The sequence below is a fragment of the Alligator sinensis genome, unplaced genomic scaffold, assembly GCF_000455745.1.
Source record: "Alligator sinensis unplaced genomic scaffold, ASM45574v1 scaffold1097_1, whole genome shotgun sequence".
Lineage (NCBI taxonomy): Eukaryota > Metazoa > Chordata > Crocodylia > Alligatoridae > Alligator > Alligator sinensis.
In genome coordinates this window covers 2,616,748-2,633,821 of record NW_005841950.1, presented here as the reverse complement: position 1 = coordinate 2,633,821, position 17,074 = coordinate 2,616,748, and the positions used below count along the sequence as shown (strand labels likewise).

The window sequence follows — 17,074 nt, the reverse complement described above, 5'->3', positions numbered from 1 at the left end:
CCCCCCCCCCCAATGGAGGACCCCAGCCCCATGTTCAGCATCCCTCACCTTCTTAATGTGCTCATCACTGCAATGTCCAGGCTCCAGACCAGGGGTCTGCTGGAGTTTCCCCTGGAAGGAGGAGGCATCTTGAGCAGATGGGGACAGGCCAGAAGGTTGAATGGGAGGGATCCGAGCTGAGAGCCCTATAGCAGGGGCTGGGCTTAGCAAGGCACCCACCCCTTCCCGCCCTTGCATGGAAGCAGAGGGAGCCTGAACCCTGTCTCAGCTACAGCCAGAGTCACCAGTGAAGAGCAGCTATAGCTGAGTTGGACTTCTGCATCTTCCTTTCCTGGAGCCCCTTGGGGTATTCATGATCAGATGCCCTGAGCCACAGGCCAAGAAACATGCATGTGCATATGCACATGTCCACATACAAGGACATCCCAGGGCCTGGCCCCTGCTCCCCCCCCCAGGCAAGAACTAGATCTGATGGTAGCTAGTATGCATCCCCCCATGCATCTGCCCCACTTGCTTTCCCGCCAGGGAAGGAGTTGCCCCTTCCTCCCGGGGCTGGCTGCGTGCAGGGAGGAACCCCGGTCTGTTTTGCAGCGCCAGGCCCTTCCCCAGCCGGAGCAGCCGCTGGCTCCGAGGCAGACTGGGCCTCTGTTTTCGAAGGGCACGCAGCAGCCCCAGCCGCCTACCCCGACCACTTCCTGTTTGCTCTGTCAAATTACACCAGCTTCTTCTGGGTCTGACGCTCTGAGGCAGGCTAAGGAGCGTGTGTGCATGCTTTGGCGGGCGGGGTAGCATTTCAGACCTAGCTCATGAGCCTCCGGCTTCTGCACGCACAGCGCCTGGCTCTCCAGCAAGAGAAGCTGCTGGGAAAACCCACTTGCCTAGTCTCCGGCAGGGAAGCAAGGTGCCTGCCTGGCACACAGGGGCCGAGGGAAAGGGGGAGAGAATGACTCGAGCTGCTGTTTAAAAGACATACAGCTGCTGAGCCCTTGAGAGGGATGTGGGGAGTCCTTGGGATGCAGAAAACTGGGCTCTGCAGCCCTGGGCGGCCCCATCCACCCCAGTGCCCTGATTGCAAGGCAGAGCTAAAAGCCCCTGCCCTGACGATGCGGCTGCTCTCCTGCCGGAGGCAGTTGGGGTGCAACCGACGGCTCCGGGCCACTTCGTTCTGTCCCCAGGGCTTGAAGGATGGGGTCCGTTCCCCTCTGCAGCTGCTGCCCTCCCTTCCCCCAAGCAGCCACAGGCCCTCGTCACTCAGGGGAAGGGGACACTGAATGGCAGCAGAGGAGCCATCCACATGTACCTGGAGCCAGCAGGAGGCCGAGCGTGGGTGCAGGGGGGTGATGGTGTTGGAAGCTCCTAGCAGTCGGGGGAGAGAGATGAACAGTAGACGGGGAGTGGGTGGGGGGGGTGCTATGAGGCCGCCAAGAAGGGAGAAGAGACCATGGTTCTTTCTTCCAGCAAGGCTGGTGTTGACCAGCTCCTGGGCTCGCTCGTCAGGCACCAACTGCTTAGAGGTGGATTCAAAACGTGCAGTCGCCTCTGCCTGTGTGCACAGCCGCTGCCTTGGCAAGTGTCCCAGAGCCATCCCGGCAGCTGCCTTCCAGACTAATTTCCTTGAAGCCCCACCCTCGTTCACCCACACGAGGGATCCTGCCTCCTTTCATAGACACCTGCAGCCAGTGGTGCCTGTGTCCCATGTGGTTAAGAATGTGATCCACGCTGCAAGGGGAAGCAACCTCTGGAGGGCTGTGGGAGTAAGTGAGGCATGGACTGATTTGATCAGTTCAGCCCAGAGCTCTCATCACAGCCTGTGTCCTTCTCCTCACCAGGTCTCATGGTACCAAGTGACGTGTCCCTCTTGTGAGATTCGATCCCCAGAACCTCCTGAGAAGATGTCAGGAATGCAGGTACGGCCAGAGCTGTCTGCTAGGGGCCGGGCCTGTCTTGCCCCAAAAGACAACCTGATCCTTTCTGGTTGCCGCCATGCTGAACCCGGTGGGATCACCTGGGCACTGATGTCTTTTGCCTCCAAGTGCATCAGCCTGTTGCAGTCTGCACGTAGCCTCGGGTTTTCCTCCCAGACACCCTCCTCTTTGAATGCTCCAGCCCAGAGGGTGGCTCTGCCCTGGGGAAGCAGGAACAGCTGTCCCAAGGTCTGCAGAGCGCCCATGAAGTCCATGGCTTGCTCAACATCCTTGTCTGCTTGTGAAGCCCCCTAGCCCTCCAGCCAGTGGCTTTCAGGCCCATGGAAGGAGTCAGACCAGGGGCATCTCATGATACCCATCCACGTGTGGTGCCCAGCAGCCACCTGCACATCAGATCTCTCCTGGCCCCAGCTGTCTCCTGGGGAAGCATCCAAGCTAGGCTTCCTTTGTCAGTCCCTGATGCCCCGTCTCTGTCTGTCCCCCTGGCAGGCTGTCTGGCCGTCCGGTACGGAATGCATTGCCAAGTACAACTTCCACGGCACTGCCGAGCAGGACCTGCCATTCAGCAAGGGTGATGTCCTTACCATCATTGCCGTCACCAAGGTAATGGGATTGGGTTGGGGGGAGAGGGTCTCTGTGGGCTCCGGGCTCTGATCTTGCCCCCCACTCCTGGAGTGCCCCTGTGTGCACTAGGCTGCCCCTAGTGCTACCTTTGGGGATTGCACCCTCATGCCACCTCCCAGCCTGGCTTGCCCTGGATCTCACCCTGGTGTTGAGTCAGGGGCAGAGCAGCTGCATCCCCCTTGGGTACACACAGAGGGAGGAGCATGCCCCGTGAGTACAGGGGCTGTCTTGAGAGCACAGCAGTGGCAAATATAGGCTGAGGGGTGTCTCGGATGGCCGGAGCCGACTCGAGATGATTTAGAAATCACTCGGTCGCTTGGGCGGGCTGGTGAATGGAGAGGCAGACAAAGCTTATTGGTTGCAAAAACTTTACTTACGCTGCTTGTAGCCGCGACGCAGGTGGTCCGGTCGCTTGAACAACTATGTGAGTTGCTCCAGCTGGCAAGGCTCAGGCCAGCTAATCTGTCCACAAATTAAGCCGGCAGGGAAAGGGTACGTCGAGGATTGCGCTCGGCGACGGGGAGAAGAATCGATAGGTGATCAGTCTATCGATCAGCTCAGCCACAAGTCAGATCTCTTTAGAGGCACTCTGCAGCATGCTCAAAGTTCTCCGACTTGGGCGGAAGTCGCACGAAATTTTAAACGGCTAGCAAGCCAATTACTAGCCGCCACGTAGGAATAATTTAGAACTGGCCAATAGCGGGACACAAATTTGCATTCAAATGGCGGGAACTCTCTTGCACCGGGGTTTTTCTGTTGCAGCAGAAAACTTGCTGGGCAAGAGGCTCTCATGTGGCGGGAAAATTCCATCGTGCCAAGGCACCAAAATCATTGGGTTGTGACAAGGGGTAGTGCAAAACACCAGGAATCCCCCACTGCAGGCTTCAATCCACTCGGAGAGCTGGGTCCTGGAGCTGTGAGGCACAAGGCTCCCTGCCGGGCCCAGCTATCCCCAGCAGAGATGGCAGGACAGGAAGCAGGCCGCCGGCTTAATTAGCGGGAGCATTATTTAAACGTCTCCGAAATGGAAGCGACTCAGGCACGTCCCGGGAGGCAGCCGCCTGGGTTTGGGGAGGGAAGCCGCCAGCAGTGACTCAGCAAGCACCAGACAATGCTGCCACCTGCCAAACACCACCCCGCTCCTTGGCTTGAAGCAGGGGCTGTACCCTGGGGCTGAGACCCCACCATGTGAAGGTAGCACAGAGCTGTGCCAGGGTGCCCCTTGCGCACCCAGATGGGCAGTTGGCACTAGCCGGAGGACAGATCTGCCCAGCATCATCTTGCAGGGGGCTGTTAGTGAGTGTCTTTTGCCTTCTCGCTAGGCCCACTGCTTCCCCTGATGCTCTTTATCCCATGGGGATGCTGCTGAGATTGTCTCATGGCTAGTGGGGGAGGCTGGAGCGAAGTCCAACCCATCATGGCGCAGACCATGCAGTCAGCAGCCTGCTTTGGCACCAGCACCTGCAATGGGTGCTTGGCTGTGGGCAGCCAGGCCTCTGCTGATCTCATCTCTTTAACTAACCAGGGTCAGACTGGGTCAGTGTGTGGATGGGAGACCTCCAAGGAAAACTAAGGTTTTTGTCTTCAGCTTCTGGGATCCTGCCAGTGCCTTTGAGATGTGGTGGGCCATTATTGTGGTCCGTCTCTTTTAGGAAGACCCGATGCTTCCTAGTTCGCCCCAGTCGGGTTCCAGCTCTGGGGCTTATGTTCTACAGACATCAGTGTTTTCCTTGTTAATTGGATGCAGCCTTTGGTTCCTGTCCTAGTGAGTGGTGGCCCTGAGTTGTTAAACAGGTTTCACGCTGGGGCTGGCTGCAGTGTCATCTGTAGCCTGTATATATGCAACATGCTCGAGATCTGTGAAGATAAAAGGCTTCAGGGAGATCAGGGCTGTCCAACTGGTGGCCCTGGACTGCATGGAGCCTGTGAGGGGTTAATATGCAGCCCCCAGGCTCCTACCTGCTCATTGCTCTGGCTGCAGCAGCATCCAGGGTCTCAAGGCTCCCCTTCCCTCCTTGCATCTGGATCTCAAGGGGTGGGATGGAGCAGGGCAGCGTGGCACAGCCGCAGTGCTGGGGGAGCTGGGGCCTGAGGCAGCCATGTGGAATGGTGCAGCAGAGGAGCCTGCAATTGGGGAGTTGAGGGTAAAGCCAAGGCACCCAGGCCCATGGTGCAGCAGAGAAGCATCCATGCAGCATGTAGCCTGTGGCTTGTGCTGGTACAGGGCATTGTGGCCCCCAGCCCCTTAGAAATTGGACAGCCCTGAGGTGGACAAAAGTGGCTGTATGGAGATGTATTACTCGAAGAGGGGGCGATTGCACCTGGCAGCAGGGCGACAATGACCTGGCAGTGGCGTTGATGTGCAGGGACTCCACTAACTTCTCCTTTCCCTTCCCAGGACCCCAACTGGTACAAAGCAAGAAACAAGGTGGGCCGCGAGGGTATCATCCCTGCCAACTATGTGCAGAAACGGGAAGGAGTGAAAGCTGGCATCAAACTCAGCCTGATGCCGTGAGTATCCATGGGAAGAGGCAGAACCAGGAACAAAACCAGCCCTACCAAATTCCAGGTCCCCCCACTCCCTGTTCATTTGAGCACTGATCTAATATCGCAGATCAGGGAAGGGTGCAGTCCAAGTGCTGCACCTTTTTGAAGGATCAGCAGGCTACGGACCTCATCCCAGGCTTGTTTTACCCCATTGCTGCCCTTATACTAATGCAGAAGCTTCTTTTGGGGCATCCAGCAGCAAGCGTGAGCGTGACAGGCAGCTTGGTGCTGTAACCCTTCACCACTAGAGGGTACTGGTCCCCAGGGAGCTGAGCCCTTCACAGATCTGTTTCAGGGCTGGGGGTATCATAGACCAAAGCAGCTCCAGTCCTGTTGTGGTGAGGCAGGTTTACTGGGGCATCTGGAAGTGTCATGCTGAGATGGCATGGGGCACATCTGGGGTAGTGGTGGCTCAGATGGCATGCTCAGGGGGCACATCCAGGGCAGCGGTAAATCTTAAGGTGTGTGTTGAAGGGGGCGGAGGGGAGGAGCTCTCTGCGGTGTCTGTGATGCTGCTGCTGGTGATAGTCAGTGGGTGGTTGGAGTGATCTTAGTGCTTCCTCCTTCTTACAATGGTTGGGACTGCTGGCTGGAGAGATCTGCACGTGTGCATGTGTCCATGTGTCCATGTGTGCGCCCGTGCATGTGTGTTTTTGCGTCTCTTCCACTCAGTGTTTCCTGGTTAACCAGCAGGGAAGTGCTGACTTGGTAAACCCCTGAGTCATCAGGGTTGGGGGTTGTGTGCGGGCAGCACCGCTGCCCTGTGGTTGCTCCCTTCTGACGTCTGGGTGGATGACAGGCAGAGGGGAGGGGGGAGAGCTTTTCTGGGACTGGGCTTCATGGGAAATGCAGGAACATGTGGATGTTGGATACTGTAGACACCCTGTCCCTACAAGTTGTCTCCCAGCAGGGATTTTTTGCCTCTTCCCCGTTGCATCGGGGCTTTGTTGCACTCCTGGGCGACAAGCTGTTTTGCCCCCCTTCGCAGTAGCAACGATGTTCCTGCCAGTCTGGGGTGCACTAGGGTTTCAGACAGTACTAGGTGAGGGCAGATCAGGAAACAGATGGGGGTCAGGGAGGCAGGAAGGAGGCATGTCTCAATGATCTGCACTCACTTTTTGCTGTCTAACCTCCTCCCCACCCCTGCTTCTCCCCTATCTTCAGGATGCACCCCCCACTCTCTGGATGACCCCCTGCATCCATGTGCTCCTGCTGCTGGGACTCTGGGTGCTCTGACAGCCGCCCACGCTGCAGTGCACCCCAGCAGGAAGCCCTAGCTGAGCTGCTGGCTCCCATTCCCATGCTTGGAGGGGGGGTATTTCCTGTGTCTCATGCTCTGTGCTGAGCTGCCTGCCTCAGCACCTCGCCCCAGGCGCGGTCTCACTGGCGGAACTGGTTTGAGGCCCCAGCACCTGCCTCCGCCTGGCGGGAGGGAGCAGATTCCTGCAGCCAACGGGCTGAGGGGGAGGGGAACACATGGGCACAAGGGCAGGACCTGGGTGAGACGTTGGGGATCAGGCCACCTTCTCCAGTGCCCAGAGAACCAGGGTCTTGCCTTCCAGCATTACCTGTCAGCCCCAGCATTACCCATCAGCCTCCATCCCATGGCTGAGTGATGCTGCTGGCAGTGCCCCCACCCCTCTGGGTGGGTTTGGGCCGAGCGTGGGCCAAGGGAGCCGGAGCATGGATCTGCAACAGCAGCGCTGGGCAAGGGCAGCATAGGCTGAGCTGCGATCCAGGCCTGGGGCTGGGATGATGAGGTGGCCTCTAGGACAGGCCTGGGCAGAGCTGTGCCTGGAGAGCTGTTGCCTCATGACCCCAGCCCTGAGCAGCACTGGGAGACCAGTGCTGTCCCCTGTCCCCTGCTGGCAGTGCGGTGACCCTGGGGCTCTCTCGCCTACAGCTGGTTCCATGGGAAGATCACGCGGGAGCAGGCAGAACGGCTGCTGTACCCACCTGAGACAGGGCTCTTCCTTGTGCGGGAGAGCACCAACTACCCTGGTGACTATACGCTGTGCGTGAGCTGCGAGGGCAAGGTGGAGCACTACCGCATCATCTACTCGGCCAGCAAGCTCAGCATCGATGAGGAGGTCTACTTTGAGAACCTCATGCAGCTGGTGGAGGTGAGCGCCCCCCCACCAGCCCTTCCTGCGGCAGCCCCCCAGGTAGTCCCTCCACCCTGCCCCTCTCCTCACACACGGTAGCCCCCCTGCCCCCTTCTATGGTGTGAGTGCACCTGTGATCTCCCTGGAGCTTTCTGTTCCCTGTGTGGGGTTGTCTGACCGTACTTCTCCCCCTCGCATCAAGCCTGGCTTTGCATACGGATTTGCATTGCAAACCATGCCTGGTACCTGCGTGTGTTTGTGGGGGGGGAAGCAGGGGTGCCTGCCAGGCTGGCCAGGCCCTATAGGCTGTGGGTCTCTTCTGGGAGAGGAGTGGTGGAGATGGCTCCTACTGCCCTGTGCATGTAGGCAGCGAGGCACAATGCTGCAGAGCCTGGCTGTCAGTCCCACAGGTGCTCAGCGTGAGCCAACTTCCCCCCATGCTTCCCAGGCACTGGCCGGCTGCTGTTTAGCAGTTCTGCTCCCCATGGTGCCCAGCCCCCTCCCCGGTGCTCAGGGCGCTTGTGGTTAGCAAGGCTCAGCCTGACGATGCATGATAACGACTGACAAAACTCCCAAGTGCTTCCTGCCTCCCGTCCCCCTCCCCTCTCCTCAACTCATGTGGGGCAAGGAGGCTTTTTCCACTGCATGATGGATTCCCAAAGCATGGGACAGGGCCCTGGGAAGGTGGCACCGGGACAGCATCATTGGACCCTGTGAGGATTGTGGCTCCCAGGACAACTGGGCAGTGCTGGGAGGTGGGCAGGGCCCTGCCCCCCTCGTGCCCATGTGCAAGGGCAGGCTCCATGTCTGCCAGCTCCAGGAGCTAAGACACCAGGAAGGGGTGAAAGGGTCCATGGGCTGGCAGAGCTCTGCCGGGCTTTGAGCCCTCTGGGCGCTGTGGGCATGAGCTGGGCCTGGGTTGTGACAGGCTAGTGGGATGTGCCAGAGCCGAGGCGGCTGCTGCTGGGGAAAGGGCAGGAAATGGTATTTTCCGGCTGGGAGCAGGCCCCATGGATCTGCTCAGCCCAGGCCTTGCCCTTTCCCTGCCAGCAGCTCCTAGCCCAGGCCCACAGGTGGCTGGGTTCTCTCCAGCTCCCATCTCAATGGGACTATGGCCTGGGGCCAGCGTGGTGCAGCTGGCTCTGGGGTGGGGATGCATCACAATCCAGCCTCCTTGGGGGCTGCCCTTCCTTGGCCTTGCCTCAGGCTTCCTGGGGCCATACTCACAGGTTTTGCCTGCCCTGTGCTGGTCTCTCACCAGGCTCCAGCCTGCAGGACAGAGTGTCTGTCTTGGGACCAGCTTGTTGCAGCCTCGTGCTGCCCCGTGGTGGGCACAGCTGCTACTGCACCCTTTGATCCACCCTAACCACACTGGTCTTTGCTCTGGTGTTTTGTAGGCTCCTAGGAAGGTAGGGCTGGGAGGGACTCTATGAGGTCATCTAGTCCAGCCCCCAGCTCAAGGCAGGATTGTCCCTGACCAAACCATCCTAGCCAAGTTAAGCACCTGCGCAGCCTACTCTTTAAAACTGCTAGGAACAGAGATCACACAGTATCTCTAGGTAGCCCGTTCCAGTGCTTGACCACCCTTGTAATGAGAAAGTTCTTCCTAATCTCCAACCTTGGTTCCTGTTTGAGGCAATTGCTTTTAGTCCTCTCCCCTGTGACCACAGAGAAAAGTCATTTCCATCCTTTTTATAATCTCCATTCAGTTTTTGAAGACTATTATCAAATCCCTGCCCCCCCCTCCCCCCGTCTTCTCTTCTCTGGACTAAATAGTCCTAGTGCGTTCAGCCTTTCCCTCTAAGACCTGTTTCCCAGCCTTGTAATAATTTTTCATAGAACCATAAAGAAGTCAGGCTGGAAGGGACTTCCATAGGTAATCTGGTCCACCCTCCTGACTGAAGCAAGATCATTCCTATCCAAATCATCCTATACAAATCCACTGTCTAACCCCTTAGCAAGATTACCTTTAACCCTGACATGACAGAAGACATAATGCCCTAACCTGCCATAGGTAAAGCAGGGGGGACCATAGTGGTCACCATCCTGATGCTGTAAATGGTATTCAGAATATACTCAAGAAATCCCAGGAAGAAAAGGGCCATGCCCCCTGCCACAGAAGAAGGCAAAACCCCCCACAGTCCATACCAATCTGAGTTCCTTCTTGACCTCAAATATGGCAGCTGGTTTAACTGTGAGCAGAGAGGCAAGACCATCTGGCTGGGAACTTTTGGGTTTAAGTTCCAGCACAAGCATTGGTACCTGCCAGTCAAAATCCCCAGCCTTGGCTGCAGCCAGCACTCAGTACCTCTAAGCAAGGCTTAAATCCTGACACGTAGCAGCGGGGTGGGGAGGGGGAATTACCTCCCAGCCCCATGCAGCAACCAGCAAAGCCCAAAAACATGTGTAAATATACCCATAGTAGAACATAGGCATAGCTATACCTAAATCACCCGCAACCAGTGGATGTCCATCCAGCCTCTTCTTGAACACCTCCAGTGATGGAGAATCCACAGCTTCTCTATGGTCTGTGCTGCTGCCTCACTGTTCTAGCACTAAAGAAGTTTTTCCTGACATTCAATCCAAACCTTTGCTGTAACAAACCTTTGCTGCAACTTCAAGCCGTTGGTCCATGTCCTACCTGGTGAAGCAAAAAAGAAAAGGTGTTCTCCCTCTTTGTTATTGCATCCTTCCAAGTATTTGCAGACTGCTGTCTTGTCTCTTAAGTGCCTTTTCTACAAGCTGAACATGCCTAGTGCCTTCAGCCTTTCCATATACGACTTGCCTTTCAAGCCCTTTATCATTTTTATTGCCCACCACTGGACCCCTCTAGCTTCTTCATGTCCTTTTTAAAATGTGGAGCCCAAAACTGCACACACTACTGTAGATGAGGCCTAACCAGTGCTGAGTAGAGAGGCACTATCACCTCCCATGACTTGCACCTAATGCTTCTATTGATGCATCTCAAAATTGCATTTGCACACTGCAGAGTTATCGAGTCTCTGATCAACTGAGACTCCCAGAACCTTCTCCATAGTGCTGCCTTCCAGCTTTTCTTGAGCTTGAGCAAGGGGAAGGGGTCCTTACTGGGCCTAGTGTTGGAGCCTCTCACTGTGCTCCCCACCCTGTGTGGCAGCTGTCTTGTGGTAAGGGGCCAGCCTGGTGCCTTTGGGAGTTCACAGTCCGGCTGGTCCATCTCATTGTTCTGTGGGGAGGGAGGTGTTGAGGGGGCTTAGTCTGTGCCCATCTCCTGGTTTGGCATCTCCCCTGGAGCCCTAGATCTGCTCTCCAGTATTGGCTCCTGTGGGTGGGGGCTGGCGAGTTAGGACATCCCATTCATGGTGCATCAGATGGGGTAAAGGCATCAAGTGGAGGCAGCTCCAGCTGCTCCCATAGATGGGCAGACGGGTCAGTGTCTCATACTGTCCTTCTTCCCTTGGCAGCATTACACTTCAGACGCCGATGGGCTCTGCACGCGCCTCATCAAGCCAAAGGTCATGGAGGGGACAGTGGCAGCTCAGGATGAGTTCTCCCGAAGTGAGTCCTTCCCCGAGGAGCCTTGGCAGTGTGGGCCTGGCCCTATGCACCCCTTCTCCTTCCCCTCATCTCCTTGTGTCTCGCCATCACTGTGCGTGCCTGCTCATCTCTCCTCTGTCCCTCTCCAGGTGGCTGGGCCCTCAACATGAAGGACCTGAAGCTGTTGCAGATCATTGGCAAAGGAGAATTTGGAGGTCAGCTGGGGCCATTGCTCGTTCTTCCCTCTTTGGTGCTGAGGAGGGGCTGGGGGAGTAGCTGGAGATGGGGCATGCTGAGTTGATCCCCTCTACTGGATGAGGGAGACCTGAGGTCCCCCCTCTACATCTTCGCCCATGATGCCCCATCCTGAAGGGTGGGGGTGATCCTCTTCATAGGCATTCCCTATGTATTCCCTTTCCTCCAAATGCTCCCGTGGATCCAAGGGGAGCTCTGATAACAGCAACCCTTTTCCCATGTCTGGCACATTCAGCTGAGGGCAGCAGGGATCTTCACAGACTGGGAGGGAGCTGAGTACTTGGACTCACGAAAGCAGCAGGCCCAGGCCAGCTTGGCTCCCCGTAGCCCATTTGGCCTGCGGATCAAAGTCTGGTGGTGTCTCCAGGTCACGGTCAGGGCTCTAAAGTCAATGCTTTCTCTTCTGGCCACTTCTCCCATCCAGATATGGGGCAAAGCAGGCAGAGCTGGGCTGGGTGGAGCTCCCTCTGCATGGAGGAGCTGATGTTCTTCAGATGCCTTCAGCCTTTGTCTTCTCCTTTCAGATGTGATGCTAGGGGATTACCGGGGAAACAAGGTTGCCGTAAAGTGCATTAAAAACGACGCCACCGCCCAGGCCTTTCTGGCAGAGGCCTCAGTGATGACGTGAGTGTCTGAGAGGGAAGGATGTGCAGATGGAAGTGAGGTCTCCTTTTGGGGGTGGAGAAAGCCAGCAGCCCCTGGACAGCAGAGCTGGGAAGGAGCAGCAGGACAGGGACAGTCCTCATCTGGTGTGGAAGGAGATGGAGGGATGGGAGGTGACTGAGGGGTTTGAGGCACAGTGGAGCAGGGTCTAGGGGGGGCGTGGGGAAGGGTCTGGACCATGAGGGTCATGATAGGTCTATGTGCTGGGGCTGGGGCCTTGCTAGCAGTAGCATTGCCCCAGGGACACCCTGAGCAGTGCCCTGGAACGGGCATTGGCTGGACAGGCATTTGAGCCCTTCCCCATCCCTTCACAGGCAGCTCCGGCACAGCAGCCTGGTGCAGCTGCTGGGAGTGATCGTGGAGGAGAAGAGTGGCCTCTACATTGTCACCGAGTTCATGGCAAAGGTGAGGCCCACACTGCAGGTAGCCAACTGGGCCACAGGAGCCCTGGAGATCAGCCTTTCCCTGCCATTAAGCCTGTGCTGGTCACAGAAGAACTTCCTGGCTGGGCACGTGCAGCTCAGGATTGCCATCCTGACCCCATAGGCTTGTAGGGTCTAGCTTGGCCAGTAGAACGCTCCCTGCCTGTGTCTGACTGTGTTATAGTCTGTAGGGAGGGGATGTACCCCAGGGTAAGGCTGTGCTGCTGCTCTGCTGCTACTGTGGATAAGGGCGATTTAGTCCATAGCCAGCATGTTGTTTGTCAGTGCCCATTCGCTCAAACAGAAGCCCTGTTACCTGCTTCCTGAAGGGCCTCCCTGGTTGATCCAGCTGGATCCTGCTTATCTTCAGAAAGGGGCCACAGTGGCAGCACGTGTAGGGTGAGGTGGGGCGTCAGGGTTCTCCAGCTGGCCCTGATGGTCCTTTTCTCTCTTGTGTCTGGCTAGGGAAGCCTAGTAGATTACCTGAGATCCCGAGGGAGGTCTGTGCTCAGCGGAGACTGCCTGCTTAAGTTCTCTTTGTAAGTATGACATCGTGAGGCGCCCCTGCAACCTCATAATGCAGCACCCCACAGACCCACGGGACGGCCAGGTCTCTGGGTCCAGTCATGCTCCGTGCTTCTCACACCATCCCTGCCAGTAGCTCCTAGCCTTGAGGGGCATGGCCACCTGACTCCCTGCTCCTGTGGGGGTCAGCCATCCGGGTGGGCCTCCCGCCACTGAGTCCACCGGCTGCTCTTTCCCCACAGAGATGTCTGTGAAGCCATGGAGTATCTGGAAGCCAACAATTTTGTCCACCGGGATCTGGCAGCGAGAAACGTGCTGGTCTCGGAGGACAACATTGCCAAGGTCAGCGACTTTGGGCTGACCAAGGAGGCATCGTCCACTCAGGACACGGGGAAGTTGCCGGTGAAATGGACGGCACCAGAAGCACTTAGAGAAAAGGTGAGAGGAAGCAGAGTGAGACCCTAGTTATCTGGGAGGGCACGTGGCCACTATCATGTGTGTACCCAGACCAGGCTTGTACAAACCAACCAGACCTGTTCTTATCCAGCCTGAAGCACATGGGGAAGTTGGGGCAGGTTTGGCCTCAGTAGAACCACTGGCCCCTAGTGGAGGGAATAATCAGCTCTTGTCATGGTGGCGGCTGCTGAGGGGCAGGGAAAAGGGATGTGATCCCCCTCCCCTGGGTGCAGGAGGCTCCAGGCTGTCTGGGGAGGAGGAGGTGGGGAAGAAGGGGCCTGACAGGGCATTGCAGCAGCTGCAGTTTAGGTGGCATGGAGCAGGCTCCTGCAGCAGTCACAAAATTGCCCAGCATAGGCAGCCATTCGGCCTTTGCCCTGAAATAACTGCCAAGGTGCTGCCTGCAGCATAGCAATCCAAAGCGAGCACAGAACTGTCCATGGGAACCTCAAGCATCTTATACTGGACCAATACAGCCTGTAATACAGAACAGAGCTTGTGTTGCCTTCTCCTCCCCAGCAAAGGCTGCTCTGTCCAGAGCTAGCCTGGGGTGCCCTAGGGCTGAATTAATGGGCTGTTTCAATCCTACTCCTACCCATATCCTGCAGCCCCTCTGGGGCCCTGTGGATGGAGGGCAGGGCTTGGATTGGGGCCCTTTTCCCTGCTTGGCTCCTCTCTGTCCCCAGCTGGTCACACTAACCCCTCCTCCCTGGGCTCTCTTCTCTACAGAAATTCTCCACCAAGTCTGACGTGTGGAGTTTCGGGATCCTCCTCTGGGAAATCTACTCCTTCGGGCGAGTGCCTTATCCGAGAATCGTAAGTGTGGGTGGTGCCCCGGCGGGGGGAGAAGGGGCCACCTACCTTCCAGCCAGAGTTCCTCTTCTTGGATCTTCCCCTGCCTAGGCAGTGTGGCTCTGCGTTCCTTTGTTTGCCAGTTGTGGGGAGCAGCTCAGCCTCCATCCTGCTGAGCCTACTGAGCCTAGCACAGAGGGTTCCTTCAGGAGTCACCTACTGAGTGCACTGCCCCTGGGGCTGTCAGGCATTGGGTCGTCTGCTATTGGGCCCTGATCAGGCATAGTGAAGGAGGCAGGCCCTGTCCTCCAGAGCTTGTGATGCAGGCTGATATGCCAAAAGAATTCCTGGCAATGAGCCTCCAGGGGCTCCATCTCTTTGTGTCACTGATGCTCCACCTATGGCCCATGGGCTGGATCCAGTTTATGGTGCTGGGGATTGGCCACAAGCAGGGATTAGTTGGATTGCAAGCACCCTGCCCACCTCTCTAAAAACTTTTGCAGCACTGGGTTAATTCATCAAAGAGAGGAAAGCAAGAGATGGCAGGGGCAAGAGATGGCTGTCTGGAATACCTATGACGAGCAGGGATTTGATATCAGAGGGCACTTCAGTCTAGTAGACAAGGGTCCAGCAAGATTCAGCAGCTGAGGTTGAAGCTGGTCAAGATCAGGCTATAATTAAGGGGCAGGATTTTAACAGCGAGCAGCTGCCCACCTTGCCAGGGGGTCATGCTGGACAATTCGACCCCAGCACTTTCATAGAATAGTGGCTGCATCTTCCCAAGGGAAACAGGAGTTTGCCAGTATTGTCACCTGCGTCAGGCAGGTCAGAGAAGATGATCCTTTCTGGCCTTCTAACCTTGATCCATGAATAAAAGGAAGGTGAAGCCAATGACTACCAGGGTCCAGTCATTGGTCTGGGCTGGCAAAGGTCTGGGCTGGCACTTGGGACACCTGGGTTCTTTTTCTCAGTTCTGCCATGATCTGCCAGGGACTGCAGGCAAGTCACTACAGTGCTCAGTGTTCCTCCTGCCCTTTGCCCTGCCTCATGCGGGTGATGCACCCTTCCAGGCAGGGGCTGCCTCTCAGTGTGGTTACACGGAGGATTTCAGTGAGGTGTGTGGTCTAAGCATTGCCATGATGGGTGGGGAGGAGAGGGGCCAGGGAACCACAGCAGAGGCAGGTTTGCTGATGCTCTAGCTCATCCCATGGTATACACCCCCACCCCCAGCTGTTAGGTGTGCCCTGCTGCCAACACACCTATGATCCATGGAGCCCCTAGCTGAACTGTGATGGGGTCTGGGGATGGAGCCACTGGGGCTAGGACTGGGAGGGAAATGAAGCAGGTTGGGGTTTGTGAGCTCTTGGAGGAGGGGATTCATGTGTGCGCTGGGAAGGGGCTGACCCAATGGGGGTGTCCCCAAGGTCTGTCTGCACCCTCACCAGGGCAGCAGCAAGAGAGCCATCTCCTCAGCCTCATTCTCCCCCTGCAGCCTCTGAAGGACGTCGTTCCCCGTGTGGAGAAGGGCTACAAGATGGACCCGCCTGACGGCTGCCCCCCAATTGTCTACGAGGTGATGAAGAAGTGCTGGGAACTGGACCCCAACCATCGGCCTTCCTTCCACCAACTACGGGAACAGCTAGAGCACATCAAAGCCAACGAGCTCTACCTGTGAGGCAGGGGCAGGGCTCTTCCCCCGCCCTGCCCCTTTCCCCAGCGGGCCCTACCCCTCTTCATGCACACTGGTCAGAGGGAGGGCACAAAGACTCACGTGAGCCACTGGATCAGGAGTCGGACCTGCTCTGAGGCTTGGCCCACAGGACTGTCCTAGAGGAACCCATTGGACTTGTGTAAACGCACCCCATCCCCTTTGCCCACCCTGGCCACCCCTTCCCAGATCCTTTTGGCTGAGTTGTCTGGAGATGCATGAGTGAGAGTGACTTGAGTGAAGTTGTTCCCACCAGCCCTTCCTGCCCTGAAGGGATCAGCCTGGGAGGGGGAAGGCAAGCATCATGTTTTAGGAGCATGTGGTGCCCCCCTGAACACACATACACACAGTCTCCCTTTCCTTCCCCCCAACTGGATCTCTCTTTTGCTCCTCAGTTTCTCCCTGGGGTCGTGTCTCTGCTTCTCTCTCACAGGATCACAACAGTGGGGGATGCGGGTAGGGACATGGCTTAAACACAGCACGGGGAGGGGGCGTTGAGATGCCGGGCCTTGTTCCACGTCTAGGAGGGGGGATTCCTGCTATTGCTCAAAACAAAATAATACAAAACAGAAACCCCAACTTCTGGTTCAGTCTTTTTTTTTTAAATATTATTATTTCACATGGAAACAAGGAACCAGCTATGTGCTGGGTTTTACTGAAGTACGACGCTTATTTTTTAATGTAATTAAAAAACAAACAACCCGAATAAGCAACCCAACAGCCGCCCAAAAGAGAGCAGGCTCCCAGACCCGCCAACCAGACGGGTGAGACCAGACCGAAGAAACCAAGGCCAGTTGTTGGATTGTTTCGCTTCAACTTGTTGCAGTGTTTGCATGCCATCTCCAGAGGCCTTTTCCAGTCCTGTCCAGTGCTTTATTCTCATGTAATGCTGCCAACTGTGAGATTAAACTGTAATAAAAACCATTCCATACGGACACGGACTCGCCACGCCTCCCCAGGTGTCTTTCTCTGGGGAGAGGAGGGGGTGACTCTTAGGAGCTGGGGGAAGAGGGTGCATCCCAAAGAGAAATCAAAGGTGAGTCATGATGGGCTGTGGCCTGTGTCTGGCAATGAAGTGAGTGTCTTGCCAACAAGAGAACACTGACTTGTATCCATCTTACCATCTACTTTGACTGCCAGGTCCTTCTCTGCAGTACTGCAGCTGAGCCAGTCATTCCCCACTCTGTATTTGTGCATGCAATTATTCTGCTCTAAGTGCAGAACTTTGCACTTGTCCTTGTTGAATTTCATCTGGGTGATTGTGGACCATTTTTCAAGTCTATCCAAGTCATTCTGGATCCTTGCCCTGCCCTCTAGTGCCTGCAGCTGCACCCAACTTAGTGTCTTCTGCAAATTAGATACATGTGCACTTGATTCCATCATTCAAATCATTAATGAAGATATTAAACAATACTTGATGCAGGACAGACCCCTGGGGAGCCCCACTAGACATCGAGCCATTGATAACTACTTGTTGATCATGATGATCCAACAAATTATGTATCTACCTTACAGTGCTTTTATCTATTCTGTATT

At 56.3% G+C, this 17,074-nt stretch overlaps 1 protein-coding gene across 1 annotated transcript in view; it reads left to right on the top strand.

Annotated features, from left to right (window-relative positions):
• CSK (C-terminal Src kinase) overlaps positions 1-16,768 on the top strand; it is a 62,483-nt gene extending 45,715 nt beyond the window's left edge. The window contains exons 2-13 of the mRNA XM_006020277.3: positions 1,830-1,907; positions 2,415-2,528; positions 4,948-5,060; positions 7,000-7,219; positions 10,645-10,738; positions 10,867-10,932; positions 11,497-11,596; positions 11,950-12,040; positions 12,523-12,596; positions 12,825-13,020; positions 13,768-13,854; positions 15,323-16,768. Of these exons, the coding sequence (XP_006020339.2) occupies positions 1,830-1,907; positions 2,415-2,528; positions 4,948-5,060; positions 7,000-7,219; positions 10,645-10,738; positions 10,867-10,932; positions 11,497-11,596; positions 11,950-12,040; positions 12,523-12,596; positions 12,825-13,020; positions 13,768-13,854; positions 15,323-15,505 (1,416 nt within the window). The 3' untranslated portion in view covers positions 15,506-16,768. The remainder of the gene's footprint in view (positions 1-1,829; positions 1,908-2,414; positions 2,529-4,947; positions 5,061-6,999; positions 7,220-10,644; positions 10,739-10,866; positions 10,933-11,496; positions 11,597-11,949; positions 12,041-12,522; positions 12,597-12,824; positions 13,021-13,767; positions 13,855-15,322) is intronic.
• The last annotated feature ends 306 nt before the right edge of the window (positions 16,769-17,074 follow it).